The 14,619-nt window shown below is 35.5% G+C and overlaps 1 protein-coding gene across 19 annotated transcripts in view; it reads left to right on the forward strand.

Annotated features, from left to right (window-relative positions):
• The window catches only part of LOC121729885 (voltage-dependent calcium channel type A subunit alpha-1), a 40,003-nt gene extending 25,632 nt beyond the window's left edge, over positions 1 to 14,371 (forward strand). For 5 of the 19 annotated variants that reach the window (XM_042118567.1, XM_042118564.1, XM_042118566.1 and 2 more), the window contains 17 exons: positions 112 to 255; positions 772 to 973; positions 1,046 to 1,210; positions 2,489 to 2,599; positions 4,150 to 4,233; positions 6,093 to 6,275; positions 6,426 to 6,517; positions 6,628 to 6,781; positions 6,888 to 7,015; positions 7,107 to 7,309; positions 7,386 to 7,597; positions 10,684 to 10,799; positions 11,273 to 11,421; positions 12,576 to 12,659; positions 13,157 to 13,347; positions 13,567 to 13,676; positions 14,127 to 14,371. In XM_042118567.1, the coding sequence (XP_041974501.1) occupies positions 112 to 255; positions 772 to 973; positions 1,046 to 1,210; positions 2,489 to 2,599; positions 4,150 to 4,233; positions 6,093 to 6,275; positions 6,426 to 6,517; positions 6,628 to 6,781; positions 6,888 to 7,015; positions 7,107 to 7,309; positions 7,386 to 7,597; positions 10,684 to 10,799; positions 11,273 to 11,421; positions 12,576 to 12,659; positions 13,157 to 13,347; positions 13,567 to 13,676; positions 14,127 to 14,319 (2,521 nt within the window). In that variant the 3' untranslated portion in view covers positions 14,320 to 14,371. Of the gene's footprint in view, positions 1 to 111; positions 256 to 771; positions 974 to 1,045; positions 1,211 to 2,488; positions 2,600 to 3,349; positions 3,461 to 4,149; positions 4,234 to 4,380; positions 4,423 to 6,092; positions 6,276 to 6,425; positions 6,518 to 6,627; positions 6,782 to 6,887; positions 7,016 to 7,106; positions 7,310 to 7,385; positions 7,598 to 8,014; positions 8,051 to 9,361; positions 9,538 to 9,748; positions 9,762 to 10,683; positions 10,800 to 11,023; positions 11,071 to 11,272; positions 11,422 to 12,575; positions 12,660 to 13,156; positions 13,348 to 13,566; positions 13,677 to 14,126 lie in introns of those variants that run through there. The other 14 variants (XR_006036030.1, XR_006036031.1, XM_042118556.1 and 11 more) reach the window with 13 other exon arrangements.
• The last annotated feature ends 248 nt before the right edge of the window (positions 14,372 to 14,619 follow it).

Consider the following 14,619-nt stretch of genomic DNA (forward strand, 5'->3'; position numbering starts at 1 on the left):
GGATAGCCTATTCGGCACTTATCAGGAAGTGGTGAAACAGGCCCTTAATCTATTAAACATGTAAAACGTAATGCTATGATACATACTAAACTTTTAATTTATCTGTTACAGAGGGTCGTACTTCGTGTACGAGAAAAACAGTATACTGCCTACGATAAGCAAGCGTCTGTGGACGACGCAGTCCTTTCACTACGACAATGTGGCGTCGGCTATGCTCACGCTATTCGCGGTACAAACTGGAGAGGGCTGGCCGCAGTAAGTGACCACAATATCTAACTACTGTAATACGATGTAGATCTAGAAAATATCGCTAGCAAACTTTTATTTGTCATAGAGAATTTTAATAAAATTAAACAGAAACGCGATGCCTAAAGCAGAGTAAACAGAACTAACGAGAAGGCCAACTCAAAAGAAATCTCGACATTTACGTTTGATGTAGTATATCTTATCGGCCGGCACGCGCCATACTGTACTAAGGGTTGATTGAGACCACAACGCGACGGGTAGATGCATTTCTAAATTTATATGGATTTGACAGATTCGCAAGACGTCTCACGCAATTGAAATCTGTCAAATCCTCGTCGCGTTACGGTCTGAATTGACCCGGATGCGTTACGCATCATTCTGAAGCATGTCGAAATTGATACTAGCGCCCAACTCACGTAGATTCACTAGTTGTTTGAAGTCGAGATACTCTTTAGTTCTGTCTACTCTGCCTAAAGCTAAGGTGAATGGAAGGCGTGTGATAAATGGCATATATCTTATTTTCAGAGTTCTACAAAATTCAATGGCCGCAACATACGAGGATCGGGGACCCATACAAAATTTTCGGATAGAAATGTCCTTATTTTATATAGTTTACTTTATAGTGTTTCCGTTCTTCTTTGTCAACATATTCGTAGCCTTGATTATTATTACGTTTCAAGAGCAGGGTGAAGCAGAATTGCAGGATGGTGAAATAGATAAAAATCAGGTAACTATGATTTCTGTTTGGCAAGTAGAAATAAATATATCCAAAACTAATGCAACTAAATTCATATTTTAGAAATCATGTATAGACTTTACAATAGACGCCAGACCATTAGAAAGGTATATGCCAAGTAAAAGAGGAAGTCTAAAGTACAAAGTGTGGAGGATAGTAGTATCTTCGCCTTTTGAGTACTCCATCATGACACTTATTGTGTTGAACACATTATTGCTTATGATGAAGGTATGTGTGCATTTTTTATAAAAATATATTGATATTATACTTACTGAAATTAACATTATTAGCACTTTCATTGCTCCTTACTCGGCTAGGGTCGGGATGGTTGGGCAGTGAATGTGCTAATAATAATGACTATTATTATTTAACTGTTAATTATATAGAGTCAAAGTACACAACATTTACCAAAGCTAATATAACAAAAGTCAGACATACAAGGCACATTGTTGTGGAAAGTATGTAGAAAATTTTCACTACGTCAAAGTAGATACCCAAATGATGGCCGATTTCACAAGGCACACGATAGATTAGTGTGCAAAAGTTGTATTATGAGAAACACAACAGTCACTGCACTGAACCAAATTAGAGAGTAACGAAATCCATTCCTTGAGTAAAATGTTGTGATTGTGTGTAGTTTTAATAATATCATACATGCATAATTACTAATTAATGATTTATACATCATAAATTGGCTTCAGTTAGTACTGCCACACACATCAAGACAAACACACAATATTAATGCTCATATCGGCGTCAATGGACAATTTTATGTATTGGAATGCGCCGTTTTGGAATTGAGCCTATACCTTCAAAAGTATCCTAATTTCGTTGTTTTATTTTGTGTCTTACTTTGAGTGGTCCTGTGTCTCCTCGCTTGCTGATAACCTAATATTTATATGTAATTGTATATGTGTTTACTCGTATGCACGATATACCTCTTCCTTCCTGCACATTCAGGCACAAGATTCAACACTATTTCGTTCCGAGCTCGTGAACAACTCTTCAAGTCAGGTCCTGGCCATTCGTGTTGTTCGTGTTGCATGATTATAAAGAGGATGACTTATAATTATTATATGTTGACTATGCATGATTGATGGAACGGCCTCGTGCCAAGCAAGATTGTCAGTGGCTTTGGCCTGCTTCTCGTTTTGTCAATCGATTTAAATTAAGTTCGTTTAAATATTTGGAGGATCGTCGAGTAAATTCCACTTTAAAACAATAGGTCTATCTCTTACATACGTTATACTATAATTAAAACTATCTACTGTTATTATGTTTATTGTTTTTACAAAAGTAGTTAATATCTACCTCTGTTATTTAACTATCCTTCCTTATTGCCTTATTTGTTATGTTCTCCAAAACAAAATAATTGACTTACATCATCATCATACATTCTTTACAATACCTTCTTTTCTATTTTATTTTAAACCTACTAACAATCCAATAACTATTCAATATTTTCATTGCCATGGATTTATTCTACACATCTTCACGTAATGGCAGTACTATAATCAAAGTGACCTCTACTCGGATATCCTCAAGTATTCCAATATGGGGTTTACCGGCATGTTTTCTGTGGAAACGGTGTTGAAAATCATCGCTTATGGTGTCAAAGTAAGTACACGATTAACACGATTTCAAACGCCATAACGGCAAGTAATCTTGAAAAAGGATTACAAATGTACTCTTTCTTTTGTAGGGTGTATCATACTAACTTTACATGACTAAGGGATTGTTTAGTTATATTGCTCCCCTTCCTTTTCGTACCCTCGACTGGTTTCTCTCTGATAGTGGTTTTAATTTGAAAGCTAGAAATATTATTTGCTAAATACGTACTGCATGTACTGCATGGCTTATCTTAATGTTTTTGTTAATGTAAATGTTTTGTAGTGACTATTTTAAGTAAATTATACAGCAGGTAAGAATAATTTGCGGCATTTTAACGATTTTTACACAGGGGAGCAGATTTTAGTACCAGTATATTCATTGATCGAGTGCTAGGTAAAGAAAATTTTGAAAATCAAAGGTAAGTTATATTTTTTACTTTCGCGGTGAAGCCAGCAAAATACGTATGTGTGGGTGAACGCATGGAAGCCTTTGCATGAAGCACGTGCACTCTCACAAGTTACTTCAACAAACATTTCACTTGAACAGATATTGGCTCAAATCGATTTCATTACAACACATATATACACATAACACAATTAAAATTTTGGATCTAAAGGAATTCCCAAGTGAAAAATCGGCATACACAAAATTGAAGCTAGTTTAAATTAGAAATTTGGAATTAAGAGTGATACTTTAATTAGTGGAATAAATTTTTTAGTATGAATTTTTAAAAATTTGGTGTTGGTTTTGTATTAGTTTCACGAGGCCCCACCACTACTTACGGACATCTTAACCTTCACGAACATATTTTTTACGTTCTGCTTTCTCCTCGAGACTGTTTTGAAGTTAATTGCCTACGGATGTACGGTAAGAATTTATCCACTTTTCTTTATTGTCACTGACGAATTAAGTACCTATTATTTTAATTAGCTCGAAATCGAATCAGAGTATTAATCGATTTCATAATATTATTAGACTAAATATTAGTATTGAAGGTTTTGAGTTTTAGATGAAACATCTATTATTAAACTGTTTTAAAATAATTGTTTTTAACTATTTTTATCACGAGTGCTTTCAATAGCACAAACGAGATCTTCAATATTAAAATTTAAACACATTTTAGACACGTATATTATATTATATAATATGTTATAATTAGATTAGTTTATACTTAAAAACTTAAGTATAGCATTTTAATATTCAATATTGACTTGAATATCATGTACTTAGATAAACTTTTTGAAAGAGTTTTGATATGCTGCTTATTTAATATTTATAATATTAAAATATTTTTGATAATTTTCATTATTAACAGTCTAGATAATATCGCAAGATTTAGAATTGCATAGATTTAAAATGTAAGAGAGATTACCTATCCTACAGATCCCTCGTGAACTAACGTAGAAAGCGTACATTTGTATACAGTTACTTGTAGATTGATGAGCTTAAAGACAAACTGTAGATATTATTCCAGCAAAAGTTAAAAATTTACTTAGTTAGACTCAATTTACTTTTCTAGCTACTTCTTTATTAATGACACGACATTTGTTTTTCAGAATTTTTTCAAAGATCCATGGAATACATTCGATTTCATAACAGTAATTGGAAGTATTATCGACGCCCTCATTATGGAGTTCGGCGTGAGTATTTTTATAATGTCTTTGCTTTTCTTTATTTTTATAATTGATCTTGCCAAGATCATAATTTGGAAGCTTCTCGATCTGATTTTTATGAATTTGATATTATTCTTTAATTGCCGCAAAATAAAGTATATATCCTGATTCCAGAGCGACCTCACTGAAAACTGTGCTGACATTTCCTGTCAGCAGGTAACGGTACTTGCTTTTTGCTAGGAAACCTAGATTTTTTTGTATCTAATATTTGATTGCCCGTGATTTTGACTGTGTCGAAAACTGATTTACTGTAGCGCTAGAAGATGGTTGAAGTTTTGGTCTCTAGAATAGCTTTTGATCTAGGAAGTGTCTAGGTCTTATCATCCAAGCATAGAACACCCTTTCGAGAGTCGTGATTGTGTCTGTAGTGTTGGTAGAGGTCAAATGGGTCAGTTTTTAACATTTCTAATGAGTGTAAACCTTAAAATGTCTATGAATAATAATATAATATTAATTATTATGTGTGACAAAGTTTCATTTTCAACTATGGCTTGACTACTACAAGTTATACAAAACGTGGCATGACAGGTTGGAAATATTGTTATTGAAGATATTTAGATTTTATAGAGACCTGGCAAAGTGTAAACTAAATAATTGCTATCATCGATTTGTTTGAAATGACAAAAACTCTAGTAAAATACTGCACAAAAATATTTTAGATTACACATTAAAGAACCTTGCATTTTAAATAGCGATGAATCATTGATATAAAATGCAACGAGCACAACGTTTTTTAACTTGTGAAAATAATGAATACAAAAAATATGGTAAAAAGTGTGTCCTATGCATTAGATTAAATTGTTATTGGATTGATGTTTTAATTGTTTCAAGAATACTAGAGGTTTTTCGCTAAAATAGTACCATATATTGCTGAAGTTTCAATTTGAACATAAGATTTTTAAAATTTGAATTTCAACTTTTAGAAACGATTAGTAGCAAAAGTATTCTTCGCTAGTTTAAAAATAGAATACTCATTTAACCCTCTCTCGAAAAATCCTTTGGCTGATATTGGTAATAAATTTTCGATTAGATTTGCTGGAGACATGAGCTTATAAAATTTATTTCATGTGTGTTCATTGCGCTTCGTCTCATACATTTATTTGCACCTCTCAATTGACTAACAATAGAGTTCATATACTTCTAGAACTCTAAACTAAATAAAATGTTTAATATTTTTCATTTTATTCCAAACTACTAAAATATCTTCATTGTAATTTAGACGTATCAAAGTACATAAAATATATAGACCTGGAAAATATTAGTTAAGTATTCACATTAGTCGAGAGTGTTTTAGCTATGTTTTCATTAGTTTTGCTTATTTTTACACTTATATATTTAGTAGCAGTATCAGGGAAGATTTTGTTTAATTTTGTAATAAAATTTGTATTTATTATTAAAAAAATATTATTTATATTTTATTTTGGGTTAAACCTTAACTAATAAATTTTTAAGTATTAATTATTTAGAGTCCAAAAGTATTCCTTATTTTAAAAATATGGATTCACAAAGAATTTCTTATATTTCATGATTATTTTAAGAGCTTCTGGATAAACAGTGTTATCTAGAAAATAAGATACCTTATAAATAATAAAAATCAAGTAAAGAATTTGGACACGATGACTACTTAAAATGCCTATTTAAAATAATTATGCATCCAAATAACTTGGAAATGCATGTGAACAATAATAATAAGACTGTTTTAAGGTATCAACTCTGAACAGAAGAATAATTTATTATTTGCTAAATACCAATAGATATTTTATTGCAAAATAGGGGGTGAATCAAAAGGAACCCAAATAAAGACAAAGAAACTTGTAAAATTTCAGGAGAACACTTTCAATGTGGGTTTTCTGCGTCTGTTTCGAGCGGCTCGGCTGATCAAGCTGCTGAGACAGGGGTATACCATACGGATACTGTTGTGGACATTCGTGCAGAGCTTCAAAGCGTTGCCCTACGTGTGCCTTCTCATCGCTATGTTGTTTTTCATTTATGCCATCATCGGGATGCAGGTATTTAAAAATAGAAGATGTTTTATCATTTCATTTTATTATTAAGATAATTATAGTTTTAAAGACCCCTTGCTGTCCCACTGATGGGCACAGGCCTTTTAAATGATACTATAGATAACGATGTTACTTTACATTATTTTTGTCTTTCAGGTGTTCGGAAATATAGAGTTAATAGCAGACTCAGATATGAATAGACATAACAACTTTCGAAGTTTTATTCAAGCGCTCATGTTATTATTTAGGTAAAAAACTGATAGTGTTAATTTGTTAAATTTCTTGGAACTACCTATCTTCGAGTAAGTAGTTAATACTTCTTGTACATATTATCTAATAATAATTTATTTGTTTTCAGGTGTGCCACAGGTGAAGCTTGGCCAAATATAATGTTAGCTTGCTTGAAGCCAGCTAAATGTGATAAAGAAGCTGGCAAGCCATCAAATGAGTCGTGTGGAAGTACTTTAGCTTATGCATACTTTGTTTCTTTCATATTCTTCTGTTCCTTTCTTGTAAGTATTTGCTTTATAATATTCTTATCATTTGATTATAAAATAAACTATCGTTTTGTTTTTTACGATTTTTCACGAAATATTAATTAAATTATAATTATTTCAGATGTTGAATCTGTTCGTGGCTGTCATCATGGATAACTTCGATTATCTGACGAGAGATTCATCAATTCTCGGAGCGCATCATTTAGATGAATTTGTTAGGATATGGGCCGAATACGACCCAAATGCGACGTAAGTTTTTACATTTCAAAGGAATGTTAAAATCATAATCAGAATATTATATAATTTTTAATATTTTATTAAAAAATATATTATATTTCAGAGGGAAAATTCATTATACAGAAATGTATGATATGTTAAAAAATATGGACCCCCCATTGGGGTTTGGCAATAAATGTCCGAATAGGTTAGCGTACAAAAAGTTAATAAGAATGAATATGCCGTTAGACGAAGAAGGGAAAGTGAATTTTACGACAACGTTGTTTGCCTTGATACGAGAAAACTTAAACATTAAGATGAGATCTGGTAAGTGATTTTACATATTAAGTGAACAAATGAAATACTTGAAAACATTAAATGAATAAATGTCATAAAATTCCAGCTGGAGAAATGGACCAAGCTGATGAGGAGCTCAGAGAAACAATAACCCACATCTGGCCACTCCAGGCAAAGAAGATGCTAGATTTGCTGGTGCCTCGCAAAGATGTACTCAACGCTGGAAAACTAACCGTAGGGAAGGTCTACGCAGGACTTCTAATTTTAGAAAGTTGGAGATCGACTAGGTTTGGGCAAACTAAACCACAGGGTGCTCCGGTAAGTACAGTTTGCATTGATTTCAGTTTATTTTTGGTTCTGATTACATTTTGACTAAATATTTTGACAGAATAGGTTTCGTAGTTACATGAAGCCAGAGTAAATCGTAAGGCTAATTTGAGTTGTATTGCACAGTTTGAACTTTGAGCCAAATGTAACCCTTTGGATAGGTTTTAATTCACGATTTAACCTAATAGTAGTGTGTGTTAATTGTCCCTTAAAATTCCTTTTGACTAGATTAAAAACACGATATAGTTAGAACTAGTTGTGTTGTCTTCCTGTGGATGTATTGTTGTGTGAACTGACGTCATAAAGTCACGCAAACCGTTGATTGGCTATAGAAATTAAAAACAACAATACAACGGTATTTTAGCATCGACTCGGTATGGGTCGACTACATTGGTGGTTTATTTTCAGGCATTCAGCGAGAATAGCCCTACGGCCAATCAGCCGGTAGTATTAATTATTTTAAGGAACGAAACTTTAACCTTTTTCTTGCACTCCTATAGACATTTTGTTTTGTTTTTCATCAACTTCTTTCGCATCGTGTTTTAATAAATTAATTTAAATATATAATATTAAACTTCATTTATAAATCAACACGATGATTTAAGAGATTTAAATAGGTCATACGTTGATTAGTAAAATAGAGGAATTAAAAATATTAGTACTAGATACATAGCGCACATCACTTGGTAGTGTAAGAGATTCTTGATATTGGATTAATTTGTACTATGGAAATTTATGAGGCCAAAACGTTACCCTTCGTAAACCACAATCTACCTAGTGACCTGTCCTATAGTTGCAAAATGTACCAATAGTTTTTAGGCGAGTGTTTCTGTGTAATGAGTTCTTTTAGGTTTGACGTAGTAATAGCCATGTGTTCCGTAGATTTATTTGTCATTCCAATTATGATTTTTTACCGACTTTGACTTTGTTTTTTATGTTACGATGACTTTCTGTCCCAACTGGCACAATGCATGACTTACATCTTACTCAACTCACACACTGTTTGTCTCTACCTGTAATTTACATTCTGGCTCAGTTTGACTACTTCTACTATCATTTCGTCGCCTGTGATTATAAAAAAAATTAGTTGCTTTTGCTATGCCTCTCGCTCCACGATATATTCACTATTAACTATCGTTTATACAATTTAGCACAATCAGGGCTGTAAAATCAGCAATTGTATATATATTTTTATTTATCAATAATTGCATTTTGTTATGAACTATACAATTATTGGGTATGTTTGATTTCCTTGGTCTGCATAATGTCTCTGGCTTCAACCTGGATCACTATGCACATTTATTCAAATGCTTTTTGTGATTTACAGTTTCCTGCAGCAATCCAAACATATCTATTTATATTTGATGACATTGAGAATACTCGAACAAATGATACATTTTAACAGCGACTCTAAAATTCTAGCTCGTCAAAGCCATTTTTACAGACACTGATACATCCATGTTTGATTTCCCCAACAAGTGCTTATCTACTCTTGCTCACATTATTTACACAAACAGAAATAATATCACAGAAAGAGTTCAGAACTCCAGCATGGATATGTAATGTATGGGGACTTTGCGCAGACTCATGTAGGCTTTGTAGTTTCTCACATATAAGTATAGTTACTATACCATGAAATACGGTTCTATATCGAATATAATTTACATCTAATATGGTTACCCCAATTTGGATATGAGACATGATTTTGCGCAAAAGTTTGGGGGTATTGCGTGACGAGGGGTGTGCGTGGTGCAGAAGGCGTCCTTCTTTAACTGCCTGCTGGACGTGGCTGCGGGACTGGGGCCCGGGTCAAGAGCCGGCTCTCTGAGCCACGACATACCGACCATCACCGCCACGGACGGTCATCCCGAAGATCCGCACATGTTACCGAATTTGGCGAAGAGATCCTCGACTCGAAGAAGATCTTTCAAGTAAGTTAATTGCAATCAATTATGTTAAATTTGGCGAAGATTTTGCTGTTATGCAGTACACTATTTGTCAGTTACTTTTGAATGTATGTAATTGTTACTACTATCTACATATTCGGTATTTTTTTTAATTGGTTGATGATTATCTAATAAGTAACTGCTTTTAAAGTACTAAAAATTATGGAGCATTAATATCAATTTTCTATTGTTACAGGAACAATAAAAAGGTGTGTGTAAAGGTGAACATGTCCCAAATTAAATGTAACCAAAAAATTTTGTCAACGATATTTGTAACGATGTTCCCCTTAATACAAATGAATTGTCGATTCAATGTATTAACGTAACCTGTTATAACCCGAGTAATGGTATCTGGGTACTGTTCTGTGCTTAAGTGTTAAGTGTAACCCTATAACCGATATTTACTTTGCTCTAATAGTTGGTGTTGTAATTTTGTTAGAAACGCTGTTGCGATGTGTTGTCCTAACGACTAATGTATACGATTATTTTGTATTAATTGTTGTCTTATATAGCTTAACGAGCAATCGTAGGTTCTATTTTGAGAGATTAGGGGCCTAGGCCCGTACACACTGTTATTGTAATAGAATATGTTGTACTCAAATTAATTTTTATTTAAAGTTTACAGATGGTTGTTGATGTTTAGGTAATCTATTCAGTAATAATACAGCAGCAATAAGTAGAGTTACTGTATGTGTATCGAATGTCTTAAAATATATTAGGTATAGTGAATGGTTTATTTAAAATGTGTAAAGATTAGGGGATATCATACCGATATGCCTAGACACAGCACCTTATATTCTTAACACTTACACGCTACATAATTTCAATATTATACTAGAAACAGTACAAAATGACTGAAATACTTAACTTTGAACGCATGATACCGACATTGTAAGTATGCATGAATCACTAATAGATTTAGTTTTGCATATCATGTCGGTAAGTACATTAACTTTTTAATTTCCTACGAGCACGATGCATGCAATGCAATAACCACTAGATTTGTGCATCCATGTTGTGTCAACAGAAACTTTTTGTCATTATGGGACAGTATCATTTTTAGTTCTTTTGTTACGTTTTCAAAGGTTACTTCTAGTTTTTTGAGTATGCTCATACTATTGTATTGTATAGGTTCTGGAGTTGCAAGATGTGGGTTCTCATCACGCATCCATGGAGTCATTGGAGGAGGGAAGGTTACAAGCTCCTCATGTATACCAAAATGGGCATGGAAGATCGTCTAGTCTAAGGTACATTCAAATCAAGATTTGTAATATTTTTGATTTATAAAACATGATAACTGATAAGGGACGTATATTGTCTAATGTTGATTATTATTTATAATTTTTAATTTTCATCTGTACCAAATATTTTATTTTTTTGTTTAATATTTAATTTTTGCGTTACTAGGACCGACTTTTTTTTTGTTTTATTATATACTTTTTCGTTTTATTTATTTATTTTTATTTTATAGCGTCATCGAAGAAGAAAACGAACTTACTGAAATTGTAGTAGAGGAGGGTATGTTAAAATCATGGTTTAATGAAACGACTAACCAAAATTATATTCTAGGTACTAACAAAACTTTTAACAACCCAACAGCGCATGTCACTATATGAAATATGCATGACTATAGTTGTAACTAATCATGGACTGGAATGTACCGATGCCGTATATTCATAATTTAATGCAAATGACTTAGTACCAATAAATTTCATGGTAGACGAACGCCAAGTCCGCGACGACGCCACTACGGGGGCTACCAACACGAGATCGGCTTCTCCGACACCGTCAACAACGTCGTCGAGATAGTCAAACACGAGCACCAGAGGCATGGCCGACACCGCGCGCCGCACCACTATCATCCACATGGTAGGTCACACGATTTTGATCCATCCCCTCGAAGACATACCAGCTGAAGACCGATCTAACAAAGTGAATCTGCTAATATGCATCGCCTGTTTCTTTTCTTTTACCCTTTTATTTTTAGATTCTCCCTATATTGGCAGATTTACTACTGGCTTGTTTGCTAATGCAATCAAAATTGCAAATGATAATATCGAGCCTCTTAAAGCTATACGCCTAAACCTACGATCATATAGTGTTCACTCATATATACCATCATTAACCATATTTATATATATTTCATTTAGATTTAGTTTATGAAACCAAACAGTTTTGCAAACATTTTTCTTCTCATGAAGGTACTCTGAAAGTTTTGTGAGAAGTTTGGAAGATTAGCTTTAAAGTAGTTGTAGTTGTCCATAATTTGTAGATGTAGTTATAAGAAATTGAGACAATGCAGTAAAGCTAAAATTACCTTAAAATTAGTTGAGAAATTATTTAGATGATTAATTATTTAGATCTAAACTAATAAATTATTTACGATGCTAGTTTTGTAAAATAAGTATTCCGTAGATTAATTTTAGATTCTGAAAATGCTCATACGTTTGCTCATTACCTATCTTATTTGACTTCATTTATACTTCATCAAGCTATATTGTTCTTTCCACTAGAGTAAGTTCATACAACGATTCTAGAAAATATTGTGTACTCAATTCGGCATAAGTAATTTATTTGTAACATTTAATTACTGAAATATGAAATGTATTGCCTGCTGCATGCTACAATATAACAGTGCTCACTTTGGCCGCACATCGCTTTGTATAATCTGACATATGCCTGAGTGCATGCACTTTGAGAACATTACTTAATCATGCAGCATGCAAAAGCTTAAAATGTCCAGCTGTAGTCGATCTAAATTGTTCTGAAGAAACCGCTACCTCGATAGAGTAAAATAAAGATTGTATGTATAACACAATCGTGTCCCGCGTACCCGAACACTCGGACACTCTTACTGAACCTTTCGAAAACTCAATCCTCAATTTCCGAATTCCAATCTCGCAGTCGAATCCTATACAGATCAAAACTTTTAGAGTCACCTTTATGAGCAAGGAAATGAAGTCGGTAAACCGACGGGCGTAGGGTAAAGCGTGGTCGAAGGTACATGAAGGTATTCCTGACAGCAGGGAAGGAGTGGAGAGCGCCGTATCCCACCACCAGCCTGAGCCAGCCCTCGCGATCGCCCAGCCCGCCACACCACACCTACGGTGAGACCACTCGCCACACACACGGACCGACAAGTGACAACACACCACGCTCGCCAGAGCGAGCCCCGTATCGATAAGCTCCCATACGAAACTAACACGTAGCATTAAAGTTTATAAATTAATCTAAAATCAGTACCTTATTCAGTAACGCAAGCAGTGACTATTGATGTTAAGCCGAAATTAATGTAAATACACCCGTCGAATTTATATTCGTCGATACGATCCATTGTAAAGCAGTAGGTCTGCAGTTTAACCGACCGAGGCCTACTGCTCGATTCAAAATTGTTCTCGGTCGATGTCAAATTAGTAGCGCATGATTTGTGAACGCGGAAGCGTGGCGTTATCAATGAGAAAACTGTTTGCACATCTGTTTATTATCCCTTCTATATTTTCTTTAAAATCTTTATTTGTTCACTTCCGTCATGAGATTATCATCAGTACATGGTGGCGTTTTGTGTTCGTGCGGAGGAAGAGCGCTCAAATTATTCAAAGAGCAGTTTGGGCCCCGATAGGTGGCGACAGGGAGCGGGATAGGGAGCGCGAGTGGCGGGAATGGCGGGAGCGGTCGGGCGAGCGGGAGGGCGGCCGGCGGGGCCGCGGCCGGCAGCTGCCCCCCACGCCCACGAAGCCGTCCACCTTACACGTTAAACAGCAACCGTTCACAAGAATTAGCCATAGCCCCTCGCACGTGAGTATACCGACATCGACACCGACTATAATCATTGAGAGACACCCGATTTCAATGAGAGCACAATATAATATCCCAATGTCAAAAAAACTATTGTCCATTACCTATCTTCATTTACCTACTCTACTTCTACAACCATTTGTGAGTCATTTTGTTCAACTTTTATACCGACTAGAATTAGAAAATGGATACGGTATCAAAACTAAACTTTTCCTACAGCTTTCATTAAGGCACACAGCACGAGAACCATTGGAGCCTTTACACGACGAGTACGAGTATGGCAGAGAAGTTGAAAGACTGATACATCGAGACTATAGATCTAGAGATAGGTGAGTCCACACACATTTCTTCTAATTCTTATAATAAAAACTTGAAGTACGCTGACGAACATGGCAAAATTTCGATCTTTTCCACTATCTTCTCTATACAGGGTGTAACAAAAACAAGTGATAATAATTTAGGGTGTGTACGTGTTCCCTGTAGAGAGTTCTCTGTGAAAGTAACAGCGCTGAAAGACCAAAAAAATTTTTCACTTTTGTATGGGGAAACTCGTGACTCTTGGGCCCTTGCCCATACAAAAGTAAAAAAAAATTTTGGTCTTTCAGCGCTGCTACTTTCACAGTGAAATCTCTACAGGGAACACGTAAGTATTATCACTTGTTTTTGTTACACCCTGTATATATTTTCTACATACAAAATTACCACGAGGGTAGACAAAGCGAGTAAACACCTTTTTGCACCGCCTTCATTGGGTGAACCCTGAACTTTTGGCAAATCAGACGCGGTTGGGGCACCGATCCGGAGCGCAGCGCGCGGTCGTACGAGGCGCCGCTCTCGTATGAGGCGGCGCTGGCGATGGGCCGCGGCGGCGGCGCGCGCGCGCTGCCCTCGCCCGCCGGCGCGCCGCGGCTGCCCAACGGGTACAAGCCGCGCGCGCGACACTCGGACTCCGACGAGGACGACTGGTGCTAGCGGCGCCGCCGCGCGCGCTCCCAGCGGGACGTGCGCGCGCCGCCCGCGAGCCCCGCCACGCACGCGCACACCTTCTGACGCGCCGCGCCCCCTCCCGCGCCCGCGCTCCCGTGCGTGTACATAGAGACGGACGATCCTCGCCGCTCGGCGTCCCGGACGGGTCGCGATCGGTTCGCGGGCACCGAGTGTTCGAATTCTAGTATTTACAAAGTTTTGGAAAATTTAATTTTTAATTCGCTAAAATTTTACTCTTTGATTTATATTATGATAAGGTAATCGAAATATGAAACAGTGCCAGGC

Source organism: Aricia agestis, chromosome 8 (assembly GCF_905147365.1).
Source record: "Aricia agestis chromosome 8, ilAriAges1.1, whole genome shotgun sequence".
Taxonomy (NCBI): Eukaryota; Metazoa; Arthropoda; class Insecta; order Lepidoptera; family Lycaenidae; genus Aricia; species Aricia agestis.